The sequence below is a fragment of the Heterodontus francisci genome, chromosome 36 (genome assembly GCF_036365525.1).
Source record: "Heterodontus francisci isolate sHetFra1 chromosome 36, sHetFra1.hap1, whole genome shotgun sequence".
Lineage (NCBI taxonomy): Eukaryota > Metazoa > Chordata > Chondrichthyes > Heterodontiformes > Heterodontidae > Heterodontus > Heterodontus francisci.
In genome coordinates this window covers 47,730,395-47,753,514 of record NC_090406.1, presented here as the reverse complement: position 1 = coordinate 47,753,514, position 23,120 = coordinate 47,730,395, and the positions used below count along the sequence as shown (strand labels likewise).

The following is a 23,120-nucleotide window of genomic DNA, read 5'->3' as shown; positions in this document are numbered from 1 at the left end:
CACAAACATTCTCCGTCGGCAGCGTGGCGGTCACGTGCTTCATCCAGGCTGCGGAGAGGCGGCTCAGTCGGTTGAAGCTGCGCCGCCAAAGGGGCGGAGACTCCCGCACCAAACAGTTCAGCGTGACAGCTGCTTTCGCGTCCGCGCCGTGAGAAACGGCGTGCGTGCCCCACCCCCCCCCCCCCCTGAGCTCAGTCTTCATCTTGGCCAGGTGGTGACGCAACGGCGTTGGGCGGATGGCTCCCGGCGTGATGACGCAGTATTTTCGGCGCGAGGACGTGTGGACGCTGCGGGGGCGCGCACGCTGACATTCTGAGTGACTGGAAGGGGTTAGACCGATCGAGAGCGGGAGACGATGCAGATCACGCTGAAGACCCTCCAGCAGCAAACCTTCCGCATAGACATTGACTCTGAGCAGACGGTGAGTCTGTGCGGTCTGCACTCGGCCCAAGCCGTCCGGACCCGAGATACTATGGAGTAGTGGGGTCGCGGAGGCTAGGCGAAAAGAGACCGCGGCGCATTCAGAGCAGGCCGCGGGAGCAGACAGGAGAGCGGCGCTGTAGGCCCAGGCCCTAGAACAGGAGGTGAACCTAGTCTCTTCATGCAGGAGTGAAGGGGAAGCCTGGTCGCACTGGGCTGAAAGTGGGCCTTCCCTTTTCTACGGACTCCGGTTGGCATCGGTTGTACTGTGGCCCTAGGAAAGCCCGGGGATCCTGGCGGCATTAGGCCGCTGATAGGCAGTCAGTTAGGGCCGTCTTTGCCCTCTCTTTCCCACCCCCCCTCCTCCCCCCCCCCCCCCCCAAAAAAACCCTCTGAGGTTAGTGGCTTCGCGGGATCTTCCCACTCGGCCCTCGACGCCTTTGGAACGGATTGTTTACGCGCCGCCCTTACAACAAAATACCCGTTTGGCTCACCGCCTGGGCCACCCAGCTCCCGCCGGTGATAGTTACACCGGGCTTTAATCGGGGGAGAGAACTTTCTATGTTTGGCCGGTTTAGTAAACCCGTTTCTGTGTGGCGAGTCCTCGGCAGGGAAGGCAGAAGGACTAGGCATGATGTATCAAATTAGAAAGAGTAACGTTAAACCTACACTGGGAGCAGACCCAAAACAACCATGACACAGCAACTCAGTACAGTTGTCAGTGCGAAGTGTGCAGGGGAGTTAAGTCTGTAACCTGCTTGGAGCTGCGATACTAAAATGTGTGAGAAGTACTCTCCATTAAGTAACAGTTGTTACACCAGCAACCCCAACCCTACAGCAACCCAGTTTTCAGAAAAATAACGTTAGCTTATGCTTAAATCATCACTTTAAAAAGTCATGCACGCTTACTCTTGTGAAAACCTTCACGGCTGGCATTTCCCCCTATCGACAACATTTAAGTCCGTTGTCCCTTTATAAAATACTGTGTTTAGTGTTTTTTTTTTGCTTGGGTCGGGAGGGCGGGGGGATGTCTGAACGTAAAATGTTGCCCTTCAGGGAAAGTACTCCTGAGAGGCTGCTTTTTGTAATTTACTATGAAACTAATTGTAGTAATAAAGCTACTCAAATGTTTTACAACTGTAGTGGAGTAAGATTGTGATATTAAAGTGAGAAGCATTTGATAAGTAGAAAGAAATTAAGTAGAGGAAGTGTGATTCTGGGTGAGTAAATCAGTTTGTGGCATACCAAAGGTTCAGACTAGTCAGATGTCTCCCTGGGGCGAAGTCAGGTTGGTATTAGCTTTAAAACTTCTGGATTATTTTCATTGAAGTCTTTTTTTGGGGAAAAAAAAGGTAAAAGACTTGAAATACTGAAGATATGAATCAGTCAGAAAATAGTGGAAGCACTCAGGTTTTTCAGCATCTGTAAAGAGCAAACATTTGAGCCTGAAAGAGTGAGAATGGACTAGGGGAGTACAGGGGTTAAACTAATTTAAAAGAAGTTTGTATTTGAAGCCTGGCGAAACAAACCAAGTTTTAAAGCACCGAATCCTTATTTTCTGATAGTTGATCTATACTCAATGGGTTAGCAACAGCTTCCATTTATATAGCACCTTTAATGTAGTAACACATACTAAGATGCTTCACAGGTGTGTTATCAAACAAAGTTTGGCACAAGCCAAATAAGATATTAGTTCAGATGACCAAAAAAGCTTGGTCAGAGATAGGTTTTAAGGAGTATCTTAAAGGACGAAAGAGGAGAGAACTTCTTGCTTGTAGCAAACACTATGTTAATACTGAATTTTCTGAATGTTGTGAAAATGGGCTATTGCATTACGCAATCATGGTTGTGCATTGTCTGTAAATGGATCAATGGTGGAAGGTAATGGCTACTGATCTCCTATGTTTAATGGAAAAGTGGCAGTTACCAGTTGTTTGAAAAGTGCTGTTTGTAGCTTTCCCAAAGCTTAGTTCATAAGCAGACCATGGACCATTTTGAACTGTTCAGAGCAAACGGCCTTCTGTGGTTTACTCCTTGGCCGGTACTTTAGCTAATTTGACGCAGGGTTCTACAATTGATCTCAGCCGCTGGGCTGGGGAGAGGAAAACTTGAACCAGGGTTCCTCTTTATTGCTGTCCAGTAACCCCTGCTAGAAAGTGTGCATTGGCGAACAGGATTGAGCTCGGCTTTAATGTAGGCTTGACTCACTGTTGGCTTGTAAACTGAAGAATGACCATTTCAGTAAGGTACTTGTGCCCGTGGATTCATATCTTAACAAGGATTGCTGCCTGGCACCTGTGAAACGGAGTCCTGACAAACACTTGGAGAAAAAATGGGACCCGTTTTAATTTCTAATGCTGCCTCACTCTGTAGTGCTCTCTGTTCATTGACCCTGTGCATCTTTTTTCTAGATAGCATTTAAATGGTGAATGCACACATGATGAAAGTCAAAGATGGAGAATTTTAAAATTCTCCATCTTTGACCTGCTTGTGCACTGCAGACTGCAGTCTGGGCTGGAGGCTTCTCCAGCAAAATAAATTTTCCAGACATTTAAAAGTTTAAAAAAATTTATTTTTGCTGTGACTTGAATTTTTCCTCTTTTAATATCTGGCAGTCATCCTGAATTTCTTTATTCTTGAGTGAGCAGGGTAGAGAGGTGTGTTTTTTTTCCTAATTTAGTATTTGCTTTGTACTTCACACTTTCCCCTAAGAGGATACACAGGTAACTTATTCCCAGGTTAACAATGACTTAATACGGGCTAGTATATGAGGGGGATGCCTGAATGACTTAATCCTGTCCTTCCCTTGGAAAGCGTCTCGCTAATATGTGCACAGAGTAACTAGGTTTTTGTTAAAATGCACTGTTTAACTTCTAGGTAGCTAGCAAGTTTGCATAGAGGAATCAAAAAAAAACAGAACAGAACAGGACAGGAACAGGCCATTCGGCCCTCCAAGCCTGCGCCAGTCTTGATGCCTGTCTATGCTAAAACCTTATGCACTTCCGGGGACTGTATCCCTCTATTCCCATCCTATTCATGTATTTGTCAAGATGCCTCTTAAACGTCGCTATCGTACCTGCTTCCACCACCTCCCCTGGCAGCAAATTCCAGGCACTCATCACCCTCTGTGTAAAGAACTTGCTTCGCACATCCCCTCTAAACATGTTTCCTTTCTTCACTGTCCAGAGCAGTTGAAGTAGTGTATCTTCATTCAGACTTAAAGCTGGCTTCCAGCTGCTTGTGCAATCGGCTTGTCAGCATGTATATACTCTTTCAGGTTACCCCAGAGGAGCGCTAATTTCTGGTGCAATCTAATGAATGCAGAGGCCAGATGTGCTCCAGCCTTCAGAAAGGGAGCATCCTATTGGGGACTTGCCTCGCTTGTGTGAGAAGTAGTCCACCGTTTATTTTAGAAAGCTAGTGGAGACAACCTGCTTTTCTTTCTGAAAAAGATGAAAATGTTCACCTTCAGCTTTGGTCATTTACTGGAGCAAATGCCTTTGAAATTGAAAGAGTTTTTCAGATTGATTGTGCAGATGTAGCAGCAATAGTATTGGATAGTTCGGGATGAGTTACAGGTAGTAACTAATCTGAGGGGGGTCAAATGGTGTATATATAGAAAGAAAGACTTTCACTTATATAGTGCCTTACACAACTTCAAGGTGTTCCAAAGTGCTTTACAGCCAATGAAGTACATCTCCCCCTCCTTCAAATCTGCCATCACCACCCCCCTCCTTAAAAAGCCAACTCGTTTTGACACCTCCATCCTTGCAAACCACAGCTCCACCTCCAAACTCACTTTTTCCTCTTCAAAATCATCTGCCAAGTTTGTGCCCCTCTTTCCTGGTATTCCTTGTTGAATCCCAACAATCAGGTTTCTGCTTCTGTCACAGTACCAAAGTGGCTCTTATCAAAGTCACAAATGTGATTGCAACAAAGGTAAACTCTCCTCCTCCTCGACCAGTCTGCAGTCTTTGACGTTGTTGATCACACCATTCTCCAACACCTCTGTCATTCAGCGGGGTTGGGACTGCACTCACCATGTTCCATCATCTCAAATGACTTCCCTTCCTGCTCCCGTTACCTCTGGTGTCCCCCAAGGATCTATCCTTGGTCCCCTCAGTGACATCATCTAACAACATTGTCAGTTTCCACTTGTATGCTGACAATACCCAGCTCTACCTCACCACCACTTTTCCTGCCCCTCCACTATCTCTGAATTGTCAGACTGCTTGACCATCATCCTGAATGAGCAGAATCTTCCTCTAATTAAGTATTGGGAAGATCAAAGCCATTGACTTCGGTCCCCGCCACAAACTCTGTTCCTTAGTCACCAACTCCATCTGTCTCCCTGGAAAATGTCAGAGGCTCAGCTAGACTCTTCCATCCTTGGTATCACGTTGGACCCCTGTGATGAGTTTCCAAGCAAAATCTGTACCATCGCTAAGACTGCCTATTTCCACCTCTGACATCACCTGAATCTACCCGTGCATCAGCTCAACTGCTGCTAAACTTGATTATTGTCACATTCTACCCTCCATAAACTTAAGGTCGTCCAAAACTCTGCTTACCATGTCCTTACTCGCACCAAGTCCCTTTCACCCATTACCCCTGTGCTCGCTGACCAAAATTGTCTCCACGTTAAGCAATGCCTTTATTTTAATTCTCATCCTTATTTTCAAATCGCTCCATGGCCTAGCCCTTCCCTATCTCTGTAATCTCCTCCAGTCTACAATCCTCTGAGATATCTGCGCTCCTCTCTCTAATTCTGGCTTTCTGAGCATCCAGTTTTAATTGTTCCACCATTGGTATCCACCTTCAGTTGCTTAGGCCCTAAGCTCTGGAGTTCCCTTCCTAAACCTCTCCACCTCACTCTCCTCCTTTAAGACACTCCCTTAAAACCTTCCTCTTGATGCAAATTTTTGGTCACCTGCCCTAATATCTCCTGGTGTGATTTGGTGTCATTTTTTATTTTATGTTGCTCCTGTGAAGTGCTTTGAGACGTTGTTACATTATAGGTGCTTTATGAATGCAAGTTGTTGTCGTCACTGTTGTAATGTAGGAAATGTGGCAGTCAGTTTGCGCACAGCAAAGTCCCACTAACTGCTATGAGATAATGGCTAGATAATGTGTTCTTTGTATTTATCCCTCAACCAACATTAATGACAATAATGGACAGCCAAGAGTGTGTTACAGGCTGGAGCCTAGTCAAGGGATTTCGATATTGTATAAATAGAATAATGGACACCAGGTATGAGTTGCAAGCAGAAATATGGGTTTCCAATGTTGTAAATGCATTCTGTAGTTTTCAACTGAGGGCTAAACCTTCAGTTGGGTATACAGTCTTGTGGTTACTCCTTGACTTTTTAACATGCTATTTGTGTTAATAGAGGCTACTGTAACTGCTGCCACTCTGCTTAATTTTGCACAAAAGGATCTACAGTTCCTACATTATTGTAGATTTGTCAGTAAATTAGAGTATTGATGGAAAGTATAAATATAGCCTGTGTTGCAAATTTCTGCACTACATAGTTTCGCAGGTTTATCAGCACGTTATTACAGCTAAGGGATTTTTCACTTTAATAGATGTTGTTCCAGTCAACTGTAAAAGTGTTGCCCAAAAGTTCCATAATCAGTTGGAATGCCGCAGGACATTTGTCATGTTCATAAAATCAAACGTGTTTTGATTCACAGCCATTTTGTTAGTGATATTGAGCTATTAGAATAATTACATTTAAGTACTTCAGTGGTACCATGTGGTGGTTTGATGCTATGGAATGGTTAGTGCTGTCAGTTCCTAATCCCAGCTGTGGACAGACTCCAGTTGTATGGAAGGCACCTTTTTACTTTTTGAGTGTTTGGAGGAGATTCGGGAGCAGGTTGCTCAAGATCTCTGATGAAAATGGTGCATGGAGTGGAGAAACAGTGAAGCGAGAGTCCTGCAACGTCCAGTCGTGAATGGTGGTGGACAATTAAACAACTAACCAGAGGAGGAGGTTCCACAAATATCCCCATCCTCAATGATGGCAGAGCCCAGCATCTCAGTGCAAAAGACAAGGCTGAAGCATTTGCAACTATCTTCAGTCAGAAGTGCTGAGTGGATAATCCTATGCGGCCTCCACCTCAGGTCCCCAACATCACAGATGCCAGTCTTCATTCAATTCAATCCATGTGAAATCAAGAAATGGCTGAAGGCACTGGATACAGCAAAGGCTATGGACCCTGACAACATTCCAGCTGTAGTACTGAACACGTGCTCCAGAGCTAGACATGCCCTTAGCCAAGCTGTTGTAGTACAGCTGTAATACTGACATCTACCCAACAATGTGGAACATTGCCCAGGTCTTGTCCACAAAACGCAGACCAATTACTGCCCCATCAGTCTACTCTTAATCCTCAGCAAAGCGATGGAAGGTGTTGTCGACAGTGCTATCTAGCTGCACTTGCACAGCAATAACTTGCTCACTAGTGCTCAGTTTGGCTTCCGTCAGGGCTACTCTGCTCCAGACCTTATCACAATTTTTGTCTAAGCATGGAGAAAAAAAGCTGAATTCCAGAGGTGAAGTGAGAGTGACTGCCCTTGACATGAAGGCAGCATTTGACCAACTGTGACATCAAGCAGCCCTAACAAATTGAAAGTCAATGGGATCAAGGTGAAAAATGGTTGGAATCATACTTAGCACAAAGAAAGATGGTTGTAGTTGTTGGAGGCCAATCATCTCAGCACCTGGACATCACTGCAGGAGTTCTTCAGGGTAGTGTCCTCGGCCCAACCATCTTCAGCTACTTCATCAATATCCTTCCCTCCACCATAAGGTCAGAAGTGAGGATGTTTGATTATACCATGTTCAGTACTGTTTGTGACTCCTCAGATACTGAAGCAGTCTGTACCCCCGGGCATCAAGACCTGGACAACATTCAGGCTTGGGCTGATCAGTGGTAAGTAACATTCATGCCACTCAATTGGCAGGCAATGCCCATCTCCGACGAGAGAATCTAACCACCTCTCCATGACATTCAAGGGCATTACCATAGCTGAATCCTCACCACCAACATTCTGGGGGTTGCCATTGATCAACCATATAAATAATGTGGCTACAAGAGCAGGTCAGAGGCTGGAAATTGTGTGGCGAGTAACTCGCCACCTGACTCCCCAAAGTCTGTCCACCTGCAAGGCACAAGTCAGGAGTGTGATGGAATAATCTCTCCTTGCCTGGAGGGTGCAGCTCCAGCAACACTCAAGAAGCTTGACACCATCCAGGGCAAAGCAGCCCAATTGATCGGCATTCCCTCTATCACCGATGCACAGTGGCAGCAGTGTGTCCCATCTACAAGATGCACTGCAGCAACTTGCCAAGGCTCCTTCAACAGCACCTTCCAAACCTGCAACCTCTACCACCTAGAAGGATAAGGGCAACATGCGTAGGAACACCACCATCTGCAAGTTCCCCTCCAAGCCACACAACATCCTGACCTAGAACTATATCACCATTCCTTCACTGGATTTAAAAAGCTGGAACTCCCTTTCTAACAGCACTGTGGGTGTACCTACACCACATGGACTGCAGTGATTGAAGAAAGTGGCTCACCACCACCATTCAAGGGCAATTTGGGATGGGTAACAAATGCTAGCCTTGCCAGAGATGCTCTCAACCAATGAAAGAAAAAAAAATGACTCTTGGGAGCAGTCCCTGCTCTTTTTAGAGATTTAAAATTCATTTTGTTACCATAGCGGAGGGGACAGTTGGCAGCTGGGTGGGAAAATGTAGAGTAGTGGCACTAGGTCTATGCATGTTGTTTTGTTCCCTCCTTTTCCATGGAGCTGCCAGCCCTGTACTGTAAGCAAGATAATTGCTGAGGCTCATGTGGAGAGTAATTTTGACATGGACCTGTTCAAATGGCCTGTTTCTGAGCTGTAAATACTATATAATACTGTGATGTAGTTCAATGAGTGAAATTACCCAAGAACAGAAAAAGGAAGAAAATAGGGGGGTGGGAGCGTGGTGGGAAAGGAAAGATCTTTTAAATGGAGCAGCTTCACAGGAAACAGTCTATTTAACCAGCACATGCCTTAGATTTATGTATAATAAAAACAAAGTGCTGGAAATACTCAACTGGTTTGGGAGCATCTGTGAAGAGAGAAGCAGAGTTGACGTTTCAGGTCTGTGACCTTTCATCAGAGCTCTGATGAAAGGTCTCAGACCTGAAACATTAATACTACTGAAAGCCAAGAGGAGTATTGAAAGTGGAGGGGTGAAATCAAAAAGGAAATTAGGAAAGCAAAGAGAGGGCATGAAAAAAATATTGGCAAGCAAAATCAAGGTAAACCCAAAGATGTTTTATCAGTACATGAAGAGTAAGAGGGTAAATAAGGAGAGAGGAAGTATGAACATTGATAAATCACGGCCAGATGAAATGTACCCTAGGCTGTTAAAAGAAGCAAGGGAGGAAATAGCAGAAGGTTTGACAATCATTTTCCAGTCCTCACTGGATACAGGTGTGGTGCTGGAGGATTGGAGAACTGCTAATGTACCTCCTTTTAAAAAGGGATCGAGGGATAGACTGAATAATTACAGACCAGTCAGTCTAACCTCAGTAGTGGGCAAATTATTGTAATCTATTCTGAGACAGGATAAACTGTCACTTAGAAAGACACAAGGATAGTCAGCATGGATTTAAAGAAAATTTTTTTTTAATTTCAGAGACACGGCACTGCAACAGGCCCTTCGGCCCACCGAGTCTGTGCCGACCATCAACCACCCATTTATACTAATCCTCCATTAATCCCATATTCCCTACCACATCCCCACAATTCTTCCACCACCTACCTACACTAGGGGCAATTTACAATGGCCAATTTACCTATCAACCTGCAAGTCTTTGGCTGTGGGAGGAAACTGGAGCACCCGGCGGAAACCCACACGGTCACAGGGAGAACTTGCAAACTCCAGACAGGCAGTACCCAGAATCGAACCCGGGTCGCTGGAGCTGTGAGGCTGCAGTGCTAGCCACTGTGCCGCCCCTAAGGAATTTGTTAAGGAAAGATCTTGTTTGACCAACTTTATCGAATTTTTTGAAGTAACAAGGAAGATAGATGAGTGTAGTGCAGTTGAGGTGGTCTACATGGATTTTAGCAGGGCTTTTGGCAAGGTCCCACATGACAGACTGGTTTAAAAAAAAAAAAAATCCCATGGGAATACAGAAATGCAGCAAGGTGGATACAAAATTGGCTCAGTGGAAGGGACAAAGGGTTTTGACTGTTTTTGCAACTGGAGGACTGTTTCCAGTGGCATTCTGCAGGGCTCACTACTGGGTCCCGTGCTATTTGTGGTATATATTAACGATATGGAGATAAATATAGGGGGCATGATCAAGAAGTTTGCAGACGACACAAAGATTAGCCGTGTGGTAATAGTGAGGAGGATAGCTGTAGGCTGCAAGAAGATATTGATGGTCTGGGCAGAAAAGTGGCAAATGGAATTCAACCTGGAGAAGTGTGAGGTGGTGCATTTGTGGAGGTCAAACAAGGCAAAGGAATACTCGATAATTGGGAAAATACTGAAGTGTAGAGGAAATGAGGGAACATCCACAGATCCCTGAAGTTGGCAGGACAGGTGGATAAGGTGGTTAAGAAGGCATGTGGAATCCTTTCCTTTATTAGCCGGGAGGTTATGCTGGAACTGTATACTCAAGTTGTGGCCTAACCAATGAGTTACTGTGTGCAGTTCTGGTCACCTCATTACAGAAAGGATGCAGTTGCACTAGAGAGAGTACAGAGGAGATTTATGAGGATGTTGCCAGGACTGGAAAAATGCAGCTATGAGTAAAGGTTGGATAGGCTGGAGTTGTTCTCCTTGGGACAGAGAAGGCTGAGGGGAGATCTGATTGAAATGTACCAAAGGTTGAGGGGTCTGGATCGAGTGGAGGTGAAAGGCCTATTCTCAGCAGAGAGGTCAGTACGAAGGGGCATTGATTTAAAGTGATTGGTAGAAAAATTAGAGGGAAGATGAGGAAAAACCTTTTCACCCAGAGGGTGATGGGGTTCTGGAACTCACTGCCTGAAAGGGTAGTTGAGGCAGAAACCTTCAACTCATTCATAAAGTGTCTGGATATGCACCTCAAGTGCCTTAATCTGCAGGGCTATGGACCAAATGCTGGAAGGTGGGATAGTTTTTCGGCTGGCACAGACATACATGGTGGGCCAAGTAGCCTCTTCGCTTTAATGCGCTTCCATGTTAACTCTGCTTCCCTCTCACCAGACCTGCAGAGTATTTCCAGCATTTTGTTTTTATTTCAGATTTCCAGCATCCGCAGTATTTTGCTTTTATTATACTGGATAATGCATTTATGGCACATGATGCAGTGATGGTTTAATTTTCTGAGGGCATCTTCCTGCTGAGGAGGAAAAAGGGTTTTTACCTTTTAAAAATAATGGGAATGTTGTAGAGCACCACGTCACTTTTTGTAAACAGTAAATATGCTGTTAGTTCAAATCATTGGCTTCGTTCTGTGCTGTAAAATTCCATTCAGCCCATTGTACCCTGTGCAGCTGTTTGAAAAAGCTATCCCCTGTATTTACTCAAACTCAGGATAATTATTTCAAGAAGTAAAATTTCTTTTTAAAGCTTTATGGAATCTGTTTCTATTACTGTTTCTGGTGGGGAATTCCATCTTCTAACTACTGTCTGTTTAATAAAAATTCTCCTAACCCCTTCCTTAGTTAATATTTTAATTAAGGAGTATATTTTATGCATTTGTCCTTCTGCAGAGATCTTTTCAATTTTAGAAATTTTGAAGAGATGCTTCAACATACCTCCATTTCTTCTCCCAAGATCAACCAGAGTATAAAAAGGACTGAGACCGTTTTATCTATTGCTGTCTTAATGAACAGAGCCGGTCTGCAAGTGGATGGTTGTGCACATTTGCAACATGCCCATGTTAATACAGGATTCAGGGTAACAAACACTTAAGGTTAGCTGATTTTGGTTGGGGCAGTAGCTGTGTGGTACATTTGACCTCAGCCTGCTTGGGTTATGAGTGGAGAAAATTGGATACTGTTCTGTTTCTGCTCATGATAGTTGTCCAGTTACTCCTGCTAAAAGTGCATGTGTGGAAATCATGTGAGGGCAAGCTCCAGCTGATCTGATTCTTCTGCGTTCAGTTGGTCTGCCAACGTCGGCTGGGTGCTCAAAATGTGTGGCTTTGGTGAAATTGCTGCAGAGAAGAGTCAGTAACTTCAGGGGAGCTGAGAGAAATAATTTTGGGGTTTGTTAGCTTACAAACTCTTGCTGAGTGTAAGGAATCTGTTGATGGGAATTTTAATAGTATTGTGAAGTCTGGGAGTGTTTTTTTGATAAGGTAATATCCATTCATCATCATTGCAGTAAATTTGCGATCTGATGTTTTTCAGGGAGCAGACGCTGAAGTGGGCATGATTCCAAGAGCTCTTCTATTTGACCTGAGCTTTAAGTTCATTCTGTATAGTCCAGTTTTAGTCCTACCCCAACATTGTCACCAACAATGTCCTCTGACTCTGATAGTGATGCACTGTCTCTTTGTCCTCATCAACATCTCTAGCATTCAGCATGGACAATCTCAGCATCATAGAACAATTACGGCACAGAAGGAGGCCATTCAGCCCATCGTGTCCGTGCCGGCCGGAAAAACTAGCCACCCAATCTAATCCCACCTTTCAGCACCTGGTCCATAGCCTTGCAGGCTACAGCACTTCAGGTACATGTTCAGGCACCTTTTTAAAAGAATTGAGGGTTTCTGCCTCCATCACCGTTCCTGGCAGTGAATTCCAGACACCCACCACCCTCTGGGTGAAAAAGTTTTTCCTCATGTCCCGTCTAATTCTTCTACCAATCACCCCAAATCCGTGTCCCCTGGCAACCGACCTCCCCACCAAGGGAAACTGGCCCCCCCCTGTCCACTGTATCCAGGCCCCCCATAATCTTGCACACCCCAATCAAGTTACCCCTCAGCCTCCTGAGCTCCATGGAAAACAACCCTAGCCTATCCAATCTTTCCTCATAGCTGCAACTTTCAAGCCCTGGCAACATTCCTGCAAATCTCCTCCATGCTTTCTCCAGCGCAACCATGTCCTTTCTGTAATGTGATGACCAGAACTGTACGCAACACTTTAGTTGTGGCCTGACCAGTGTTGTATATGGTTCCAGCATCACATCCATGCCCCTGCACTCTATACCTCAGCCAACAAAGGAAAGCAATCCATTTGCCTCTTAGCCACTCTATCCACCTGTCCCACCACCCCCGGGGACCTGTGGACATGCGCTCCAAGGCCTCCCACCTTTACCACCCCTCTCAATATCCTCCCGCCCATTGTGTATTCCCTCACTTCATCCGCCCTCCCCAAATGCATCACACCCCCCCATCTCTCTGGATTGAATTCCTCCTGCCACCTTCCCGCCCACTCAACCAAACCACCGACACCATTTCTGGAGTCCACAGCCACCCTCCCCTCCCTTGCCACCAACCACACGGCCAACTCCTGTGTCGTCAGCAAATTTCCCATCATGCCTCCCACATTCAAGTCCAAACCATCAATATACACCACAAACAACAAGGGACCCAACACTGAGCCCTGTGGAACGCCACTGAAAACAGCCCTCCGCTAACAAAAACATCTGTCGACTACTGCCTCCCACACCCGAGCCAATTCTGGACCCAACCTGTCACGTTTCCCTGCATCCCATGGGCTCCCACTCCACTGACCAGTCTGCCATGCGGGACCCTGCCAAGTGCCCCACCAAAATCCATGCAGACCACATCCACCTCATCACCCCCTACCAATCTCTCTTTCCACCCCCCCCCCCCCCCCCCCCCCCAAAAACTCAATCACGTTAGTAAGACATGACCTTCCCCCAACAATTCCATCCTGTCCCACAGAATTGACCAACAATTTACCCACCACAGAGGTCAGACTGACCGGTCCATCCCTCGCACCTTTCCCAAACAGTGGAGGTCTGCAAACATGGTACCAATCATCTGGCGGCTCGCCTGCATCCAGTGAGGATTCGCAGATGATCCTTAGCGCATCTGCCACTTCCTCCGTCCCTCCCTTTACCACTTCAATGGGCTGGTTCCGCTCCTAATGAAGCCTGTGTATCTGTTATCAACCGCCTCTCCTCAAACATTGGCATTGGTTACCTCAGGACTATTTCATGTATCCATCCATGGCCCTCTTATCTTCCTTATCAAATGTGGTCATGTCATCCACAGACATTGGATTAGTTTCCACGTACATACTCGTCACAGCCAGCTCTACCTCCATATCTCTTGGCCCCATACCTACTCTGCTGTTAAAGGAGGGAGAGAGAGGTGGCTGCCTGTCTGACCTTGTCTTGGATAAGCCAGAATTTCCTTCAGCTGAACAATAGAAAGGCTGAAACCATTGTTTTTGGACCCTGCCAAACCCAAAAACGTTGCACGTTTACCATCGATTGCATTCATCTCCCTTACTATTCATTCAAGGCAAAAACAGACAGTATGTCACCCTCCCATTCTGTTTGACCTATCCACTCCCAAGCTTGCTTCCAGTATCACCCATCATCACTGCCTCAACATCTCTCAAGCTCATCTTATTGTCCTTCTGTGTTCAACCTGCATAAACGTCAAACTCTGCCACTCATACCTTACCCATTGTAAGCCCTGCTTACACATCACCCTCACCCTCGCTGGTCTTCGTTGGTTCTTCCTGTGTCCGAGTGCTTTTGCTGTAGTTTGGTTTATTCTGCTCCTCTTGCGCCCCCCCCACCCCCGCATCCATCTCGTCTTTATTGTCAGACCCTTCACTCACCCACCTTTGTTCAACTCTTGCGAATTCTGTCTCCCGATCCCTTCACCTTTTTATCTTCGTTCCCTCTTTTTAAAAGCCATGTCACAGCTTTCAAACCAAGCGTTTAAGCACCTCGCCTAATACTGCTGCAAAAATTTGTTGTTTGTGGCATTTCTCCTCTGTGAAGCTCTTTGCGGTGTTTTTCTATGTTAAAGGTGCTCTGTAAATGCAAGTTGTTGATTTCTCATTAGTTTGGTTATTGGTTCAGCCATTGTACTTGCTGCATGTTGAATGGTAAAGTCTTGTGCATTATTGGTGAGCATTGGATGTCACTCCATTGACACACAGTTCTCAAATGTGGGGGCTCAGCTAGGAATAAATGAGCTTCCCCATAGGTATGTACCTTTGTGTGCCTTGTTGAAGTGCAAGACAGCCTGAACCAAGTAACTCTTCTCCCCTGCCTTCTTGGGCAAGGAATGCTGTGTAATAATAGAATTTTTGATCAGCTGTTGACATGGTGATCTCACTGCAGCTGTTTCCCTACTGCACCACAAGTGACAACCTTTTTTTGTGTGTGTCAAATTACCTATAATCTCTCTCAGTGGTCATGCTTTCAGCTGCCTTGGCCCTAAGCTGTGGAATTACTGCCCTAAACCCCTCCGCCTAGCCGCCTCTCTCTCTCTCTCTCCCTCCTTTTAAGATGCTCCTTAAAACCTACCTGTTTGACTAAGCTTTTGATCATCTGTCCTGATATCTCCTCCTGTGACTTGGTAATGCTTTTAAGTGCCCTGGGATACTTTGCTTGGTTAAAAATGCTATTAAAATGTAAGTTTGTGCCAGGACTTCTGCAATAGGAGTTGTGGGAAAGAAAAGGAACACAGCAAATGTAGTGTTTCTTGTTGCTTTTCTGGTGAAAGAAGCTAACACAATACTAATGCCCAGCAGATCTTTTTGGCTTTGTCACGAGTTATCATGACCATTTCCCATCAATCAGTCCAAACCTAGAGGTGAAAGTGAGGTGATGTACTTCACTACTATCCAGAAGAAAAATCTTTTTGAAAAAGAAATCTCCAACTCTCAGACTAGCAACTTCCTTATTTCAGATGTCATCTAAAGCCCTGTGTTTATGATTAGTGAATTTTTTTTCGTCGCAAAAGTAGATTGCATGCACTCTTGGGATGGACACACATGGGTGTCTATTCATTTGAAAACTAAGATCTATCGTATAAGTCTTTAGTGAGTATACGGTTAAAGATTGAACGTGCTTTTATCTTTGTGGGTACCTGATTTCTTGGAAGCGGGGCAAATCTAATGCAAGGCACCAATGCAGCCAAATATACAGCAATGTGATGTTGCTCAGAGTTGATAAGTTTTGGATAATCTCATGAAACAACTAATTATAAGGCCTGATTTGGGTTTGAACCTGGGCTGGAAGAAACATTGAAAGATCATCACTGGGTGAGATAGCTTTTGGTGAGTGAAAAATCTAACAAGAAAGGGAAAATGACAAGAAGTTAAATACACTGACATGGGCAAGGATGTGTTCAACAGATCAGCTGGAGCAGGCCATGTAAGATCAGCAACAACAAAGCAGGGAAACTGTATGAAAGGTTAGGTTCAGTGAAGAAAGAATAAATTATTGGTTCATACGATATTTGTGTGGTAGCCTATTGGTTATGGTACAGGATGAGCAACCCGGGGAGGTTGAGAGTTCAAATCCCACCATAGCAAGTAAAATTGAATCCAATAACTCTGGCGATTAGTGAACCAGCACCAGAAAAATGACCATGAAAGCTGCAGGGTTGTTGTAAAAAGCCAACTGGTTCAATGATGCCTTCTGGAAAGGGCATCTGGTCTTGTCTGCACGTGACACCAGTCCCACCCTGTGTGGCTGATGTTTGAAACCCTTAGGCAGTGTTGCCACATCCTGAAAATAAATTTTGAAATAAAAAGATATTTGTAATTATAGACCAGTTTATAGTGCACCACATGTTGCTGTAATGATCTGACCTCTCCCTAAATTGCTTTGCTTTTTCCGCTTATGTTTATGTTGGAGAATCATTAATGAATTAAAAAAAGATTGATGACCGGATAGATGTTGCTGGTACTTTGACGAGTTGCTTTGTGTGTTTAATATTTAAAAAAAAAAAAATCAAAATACTACAGGCAGTGGAAACTTAAAAAGCTGGAAACACATAGCAGGTCTGTCTGCATTTGTGGAGAAAACATGCATTTGATACTTTGGGTGGGTAACATTTACCAGCAATGACCTGAGTTCTGATGAAGCGAATGCACCTGAAATACTGACTGTTCTGTCTACAGCTGTTGATTGACATCTATAAATTCCTTTGCTCTTCAGAATCAGAAAGTAAGTTGTGCCAGGCTAGTTGACAAGTGTGATTTTTAGGCCTGTCTATAAAATGCTGTTAAATACATTGCAGGAAAGGCTTATTTTGTATTGCTCATGGTTCATTTTGAAGACTATTGTGGGACATGGAATTAAAGGCACCGTACTTTCGTGACTGGAAAATTGCTGTGTTTAGATCTATGGTGTATGGCATAATGGTTTTGAAATAGTGGGGGAAAAGCTCTTTGTGAATAAAATAAACAGATTCAAGGTTCTAAACCTAGTTTTAAAGTGGTGAGCAGCATTTAGAAAAAACTTGAAATAAAAATGCTGTTGTCAAAGACTTCTGAATGAGACAATGCTGAGCTGCACACTGTATAGTTGTGGTATTGGGGTATTGTGAGGGGTACATCTGTTCCTACAAAGAAACATGGGAGCTACTGTAGCTTTTTCTACTGTTCCTGGTCCAATTGTCATACCACCCCAAGCAGCCTAAATGTTGTATAGTTGTTGGTAGATCAATTAAGTCTACAGTGGTGAGTAGACTGGCTGGACTTGATAGTCACTGTGGGTCAGATTTCCCAATTGATTCTGAGGCTGTTCTGAATGTGTAGCTATTGAGTACTGGGTTGAAATACCAGTAGGACTGGCAGAGATGTATCACATACCATAGTGCTGTCTGATGAAAACCTGTGATTGTCTCATGGGAGAGTGGGAAGAGAGGTTAATCTGCAAATGATTTAAGATGGTATTTGCACCATTAACGTATTAATTCAGATCACCTTTCTGAAAAGTATCAAACAATAAGTACCTGAATCTTGACAAAGTAACATTTTGCAGCGAATCTTATCATTGAATCTATTGTTAGTTTTGGTTTATTGCAGTAGTCATAGTTTCTGGCCTTGTCATGCCTTTGGCATTGGTTTGCATAGTACTACTGGTTGAGCATACTGGGTCTGATTTTTCCCCTTGTTCACAGAAAGGCATTTTTATGGGTAATGTGATTATATTGTTAAAAAGGTATTTCTGTATAATACAATAGCCACAGTGTCTTCTCTCTCTTATCCAGTGAACACCAGTAATGAGATTAGCTTCCGTACAAAGGACACAAATATGATATAAAAGAATGTATCACTTGTGGCGTTGGGTACTTGACAAAAGGCTGAGAGCAGTATGTACAGTGACTGAATCTCCTCCCTGGCTTTTAACACATGGGCCTTTATTATTGGTTTAATATATCAAAACCATATTTCTGAGATTGCTGAAATTAAAATGAACAAATCCATTATTGGACTGTACAGTTATCGTAGAAGTTAGGAGCAGCAAAGAAACTCACATGCTGACCTCTTCCTGTTTATCCTTTAGGTAAAGGCACTGAAGGAAAAGATTGAAGCAGAGAAAGGAAGTGATGCTTTTCCAGCTGCTGGGCAAAAGCTAATATATGCAGGTAAGGTGCAACTTGTCTAGTTCGTCAACACATAGTGTGCATTGATCTTTGAAGGTGGCAGGACATATTGAGAGAGTGGTTAGTAAAGCATATGGGATCTTGGGCTTCATAAATAGAGGCATTGACTACAAAAGCAGGGAAGTTATTCTGAAATAATACCAAAAAATGCTGGAACTACTCAGCAGGTCTGGCAGCATCTGCAGAGAGAGCAGCAAAGTTAACTCGGGTCAGTGACCTTTCATCAGAACTGGCAAAGGTTAGAAATGTAATAGATTTTTAGCAAATAAAGTGGGGGTGGGGCAAAAGAGAACTAATGGGAAGGTGTTGATAGGACAGAGGGTCACAGAGAATAACTGACGAGGTCATGGGGCAAAGACAAAGTGTGTTAATAGTGTGGTGAAAGACAGTGTTAGTGCAAAGAGGATGTTAAATGATAGAATAATGAAAGCTCTAGCCAAAAGCATAACATGAAAAAAAAAGTGGGCAGGCACATGGTTTTTAAAAAAAAGTGTAATGATGAAACAAACTAAAATAAAATGAAATAAAAATAAAAAATACAAAGTAAAACAAAAAAGAAAGGGGTGGGGGCGGTGTGGGGCCGTCATGCTCTGAAATGATTGAACTCGATGTTCAGTCCGACAGGCTGTAGCGTGCCTAATTGGTAAATGAGATGCTGTTCCTCGAGCTTGCATTGATGTTCACTGGAACACGGCAGATATCCCAGGACAGAGATGTGGGCATGAGAGCAGGGGGGTGTGTTGAAATGGCAAGCGACAGGAAGCTCGGGGTTATGTTTTCGGACTGAGCGGAGGCGTTTCTCAAAGCGGTCACCCAATCTGCGTTTGTGGTCTCCTCTACATTGGGGAGACCATTGTGAGCAGCGAATACAGTATACTAAATTGAAAGAAGTACAAGTAAATCGCTGCTTCACCTAAAAGGAGTGTTTGGGGCCTTGGATAGTGAGGAGAGAGGAGGTAAAAGGGCAGGTATTACACCTCCTGCGATTGCATGGGAAGGGGACGAGGTGTTGGGGGTAGTGGAGTAGTGGACCAGGGTGTCGTGGAGGGAACAATCCCTGTGGAAGGGGAAGGGAAGATGCATTTGGTAGTGGTATCACGCTGGAAATGGCAGAGGATGATCCTCTGGATGTGGAGGCTGGTGGGTTGGAAAGTGAGGACAAGGGGGAACTCTGTCATGGTTCTGGGAGGGAGGGGAAGGGGTGAGAGCAGAGGTGCGCGAAATGGGCCAGACGCGGTTGAGGGCCCTGTCAACCACAGTGGGTGGGAATCCTTGGTTAAGGAAAAGAAGTTATTCTGAACCTTTTGTAAGGCTATGGTTGGGCCCAAAATGGGGTTTTGCATCCAGTTTTGGTCACCAGACTTTAGGAAGGACGTGAGGGTCCTTGAGAACGTGCAGAGAAGATTTCCCCTGATGGTTCCAGGCATGGACGATTTTAGTTATAAGGTTAAGTTGGGAAAGCTGGATTTGTTCTCCTTTGAGCAAAGGAGATTGAGGGGAGATTTAATAGAAGTGTCAAGATTAGTCTCGCAGGGAGATTTGCTAGTGCTGTTGGGGAGGATTTAAACTAGCTTGTTGGGGGATGGGAACCTGAGGGGTAGCTCAAATTGGAAATAAAGCTGGTAACGGGAGGTAGAAAAGTAGCAAGCGACATTAGAAGGCAGGCGAAACAAAAGCGAACATCAACTAGGCTTAGAATGCAGAATAATGTCAAGAAAACAAGGTTAAGGGCACTCTACCTGAATGCACGCAACATTCACAACAAGGTAGATGATTTAAAGGCACAAACAAAGGTAAATGGGTATGATCCAATTGCCATAACAGAAACGTGGCTACAGGGTGACCAAGACTGGGAACTGTATATTCAAGGATATTCAACATTTAGGAAGGACAGACGAAAAGGAGGTGGTGTTGCACTGATAAGGGATGGGATCAGTACATTAGTAAAGGAGGATCTCCGATCGGAAAAACAAAATGTGGAATCATTTTGTTTGGGTGGAGCTAAGAAACAGCAAGGGGCAGCAATCATTTGGTAGGATTTGTTTATAGGTCACCAAATAGTAGTGGTAGTGTAGGGCATGGTATTGGTCAGGAGATTGGAGAAGTATGTAGCATGGATAATACAGTAATCACGAGTGACTTAAATCTGCATATAGACTGGGTGAACCTAATGAGCACTAATGCTGTGGAGGAAAAGTTTCTGGAGTGCGTTAGGGATGGTTGTTGTATGTTGAGGAACTGATTACAAAGTGAGGTAGATCAATCTGAAGCCAGGGTGTTAAATTTGAACAAAGGAAATGATGAAGGTATAAGGGGCAAATTGGCTGAGGTGGATTGGGGAAATACATTAAGAATATGACAGTACATGGGCAATGGATAGTCTTCACAGAATTATTACATAGTTTACAGCAACTATACATTCCTTCAAGGCACAAAAAAATCAAAAGAAAAGGCAGTCAACCATGGACGACAAAGGAAGTTAACGATTGTATAAGATTAAAAGAAAAGGCCTATAAAATTGCCAGAAATAGTAGTAAACCCAAGGCTTGGGAGGATTTTAGAATACAGCAAAGGAGGACGAAGAAACTGATAAAGAAGTGGAGAATAGAATATGAATGTAAACTAGAAAAAACATAAAAACAGACTGTAAAAACGTTTTATAGCAACATAAAAAGGAAACCGGTGAGGATGTGGTAGGGAATATGGGATTAATGTAGGATTAGTATAAATGGGTGGTTGTTGGTTGACAGACTCTGTGGGCCGAAGGGCCTGTTTCAGTGCTGTATCTCTCTATGACATTGTGTGAATAATGGCTCAAGCTATTTAGGTGTTCACAGGATACATTCGCACTGAGGAACTGACATGCAGGTGGAGTTAGGAACATGGGGATGGGAGGCCATTTGAAACTGTTTTTCCTCCCCCCCCCCCCCCCCCCCCCACCACCCATTCAAGGCGATCATAGCTTTTCTGCGGCTTAACTCCGTTTGCCCATATTTTCCCCATGTCTTTTGATACCTTTGGTTAAGAAAAATCTGTCAATCTCACTTTTAAAATTGACAACTGATGTGGCATCAATTGTTGCTTGTGGAAGAGTATTCAAACTTCTACCAACCTTTATGTCTAGAAGTGTTCCCAAATTTCACTCCTGAAAATCTGTTTCTAATTTTTAGACTGCCTCGACTCCCCAACCAGTGGAAATAGTTTTGCTTTCTCGTGCTACTCTATCTGCTCCCCTTCATATGTTGACAACTTCGATCAAATCACCTCTTAACTTTCTAAATTGCAGGGAATCCAACCCTAGTTTTTATAGTCCGAAAGCATGACCCCGAGCTTCCTGTTGCTGGCCATTTCAACACACCCCCCTGCTCTCACGCCCACATATCTGTCCTGGGCTTGCTGCAGTGTTTCAGTGAACATCAACGCAAGCTTGAGGAACAGCATCTCATTTACCGATTAGGCAAGCTACAGCCTGCTAGACTGGACATTGAGTTCAATAATTTCAGAGCATGACTGGCCCCTTTTTAATTTTTTAAATTTAGTTTGGTTCATTTTTTTTTTAACCATGTGCCTGCCCACTTTTTTTTTCATGTTTTGCTTTGGGGCAGGGCTGTTCATTTTTCTGTCAGTTAACACCCTCTCTGCACTAATGCTTTGTCTTTCAGCACACTATTAACATACCGTTTGGCTTTGCTACATGACTTTCTGGTCAGTTATTGTCTGTGGCCTGGTCCTATCAACATCTTACCTTCGTCATCTCTTGCCCTACCCCTGCTTTATTTGCTTAAAACCTATTACATTTCTAACCTTTGCCAGTTCTGATGAAAGGTCACTGACCTGAAATGTTAACTCTGCTTCTCTCTCCACAGATGCTGCCAGGCCTGCTGAGTAGTTCCAGCATTTCTTGTTTTTATTCCTAGTTTTTATAAACCCGCCTTATAATTTAACCTGTGGAGTCCTGGTGTAATTCTGGTAAATCTGCACTGTGCTGCCTCCCAGATCAATATATCCTTCCTAAGGTCTGGTGCCCAGGACTGATTGCAATACTCCAGGAGTGGTCTAACCAGAGCTTTGCATAGATGAAGCATGACTTCTACCCCTTTGCATTACATTCCTGTAGATATGAAGGCCAGCATTCTATTAACCTTTTTCATTATTTTCTGTACCTGTTCATGCCTTTTAATTGTGTGTACCAGACCCCCAAGTCTCCTTGGGTCTGCACTGTATCTAGCTTTTCACCATGTTCTTTCTAAATTCAAAGTGAATGACCTCATGTTTGCCTATATTGCAATCCATTTGCCACAGATTTGCCTATTCACTTAACCTATCAATATCTTTGTAATGTTATGAATCCATCTGGACAGTTTACAATGTCACTTATCTTGGTGTCATAGGTTACACAGCCACATATCCAAATTACCAATCATCTAAATCATTAAACACAGTGAATAGTTGAGGCCCCAACACTGATTTTTGTGGGACACCACTAGTCACATTCTGCCAATTGGCTTACCTATCATTATCCTTACCTTGTCTCTGGCCACTCAACTGACTTCCTATCCAGGTTAATAATTTGTCCTCCCTTCCATGGGCTTCAACTTTAGTGAACAGTCTCTTAGGGCCTTTAGAAAATGCCTTCTGGAAGTCTTGATAAATAAAGGGCATAGATATTCCACTGTCGACTACTTTAGCCACCTTTTCAAAAAAAAATTCAATCGGGTTCATCAGGTATGACCTACCCTTTACAAATCTCTGCTGGCTCTTTCTGAGAAGTTGAAAAACTTCAAGATGTTCAGTCACCTTATCTTTAATGATAGACTCTGGTAATTTTCCTGACAACAGATGTTAGGCTAACTGGTCTATAATTCCCTAGTATCGTTCCTCCTTTTTTTAAAACCTTGAGTTGTCCTAGATCTAGGAATCATGTAGATGTTTACACATCTATACCCTACTGTTATTTGTGTGCATGTCACCACAAAGACCTTATGCTATAAACCACAAGAATTCCTCTTACTGTTAGTTTCTTTTGCTTCCCTTCTCCCCCGCCCCTTCCACCCCAAATAGGGTTCCCTATTGTAATTGTATTGGAA

At 44.0% G+C, this 23,120-nt stretch overlaps 1 protein-coding gene across 3 annotated transcripts in view; it reads left to right on the top strand.

The window, feature by feature from the left end:
- The first annotated feature begins 284 nt into the window (after nucleotides 1-284).
- The window catches only part of rad23ab (RAD23 homolog A, nucleotide excision repair protein b), a 63,919-nt gene continuing 41,083 nt past the window's right edge, over nucleotides 285-23,120 (top strand). For 2 of the 3 annotated variants that reach the window (XM_068016635.1, XM_068016634.1), the window contains exons 1-2: nucleotides 285-421; nucleotides 17,934-18,015. In XM_068016635.1, the coding sequence (XP_067872736.1) occupies nucleotides 356-421; nucleotides 17,934-18,015 (148 nt within the window). In that variant the 5' untranslated portion in view covers nucleotides 285-355. Of the gene's footprint in view, nucleotides 422-11,997; nucleotides 12,154-17,933; nucleotides 18,016-23,120 lie in introns of all 3 variants that reach the window. The other variant, XM_068016636.1, reaches the window with a different exon arrangement.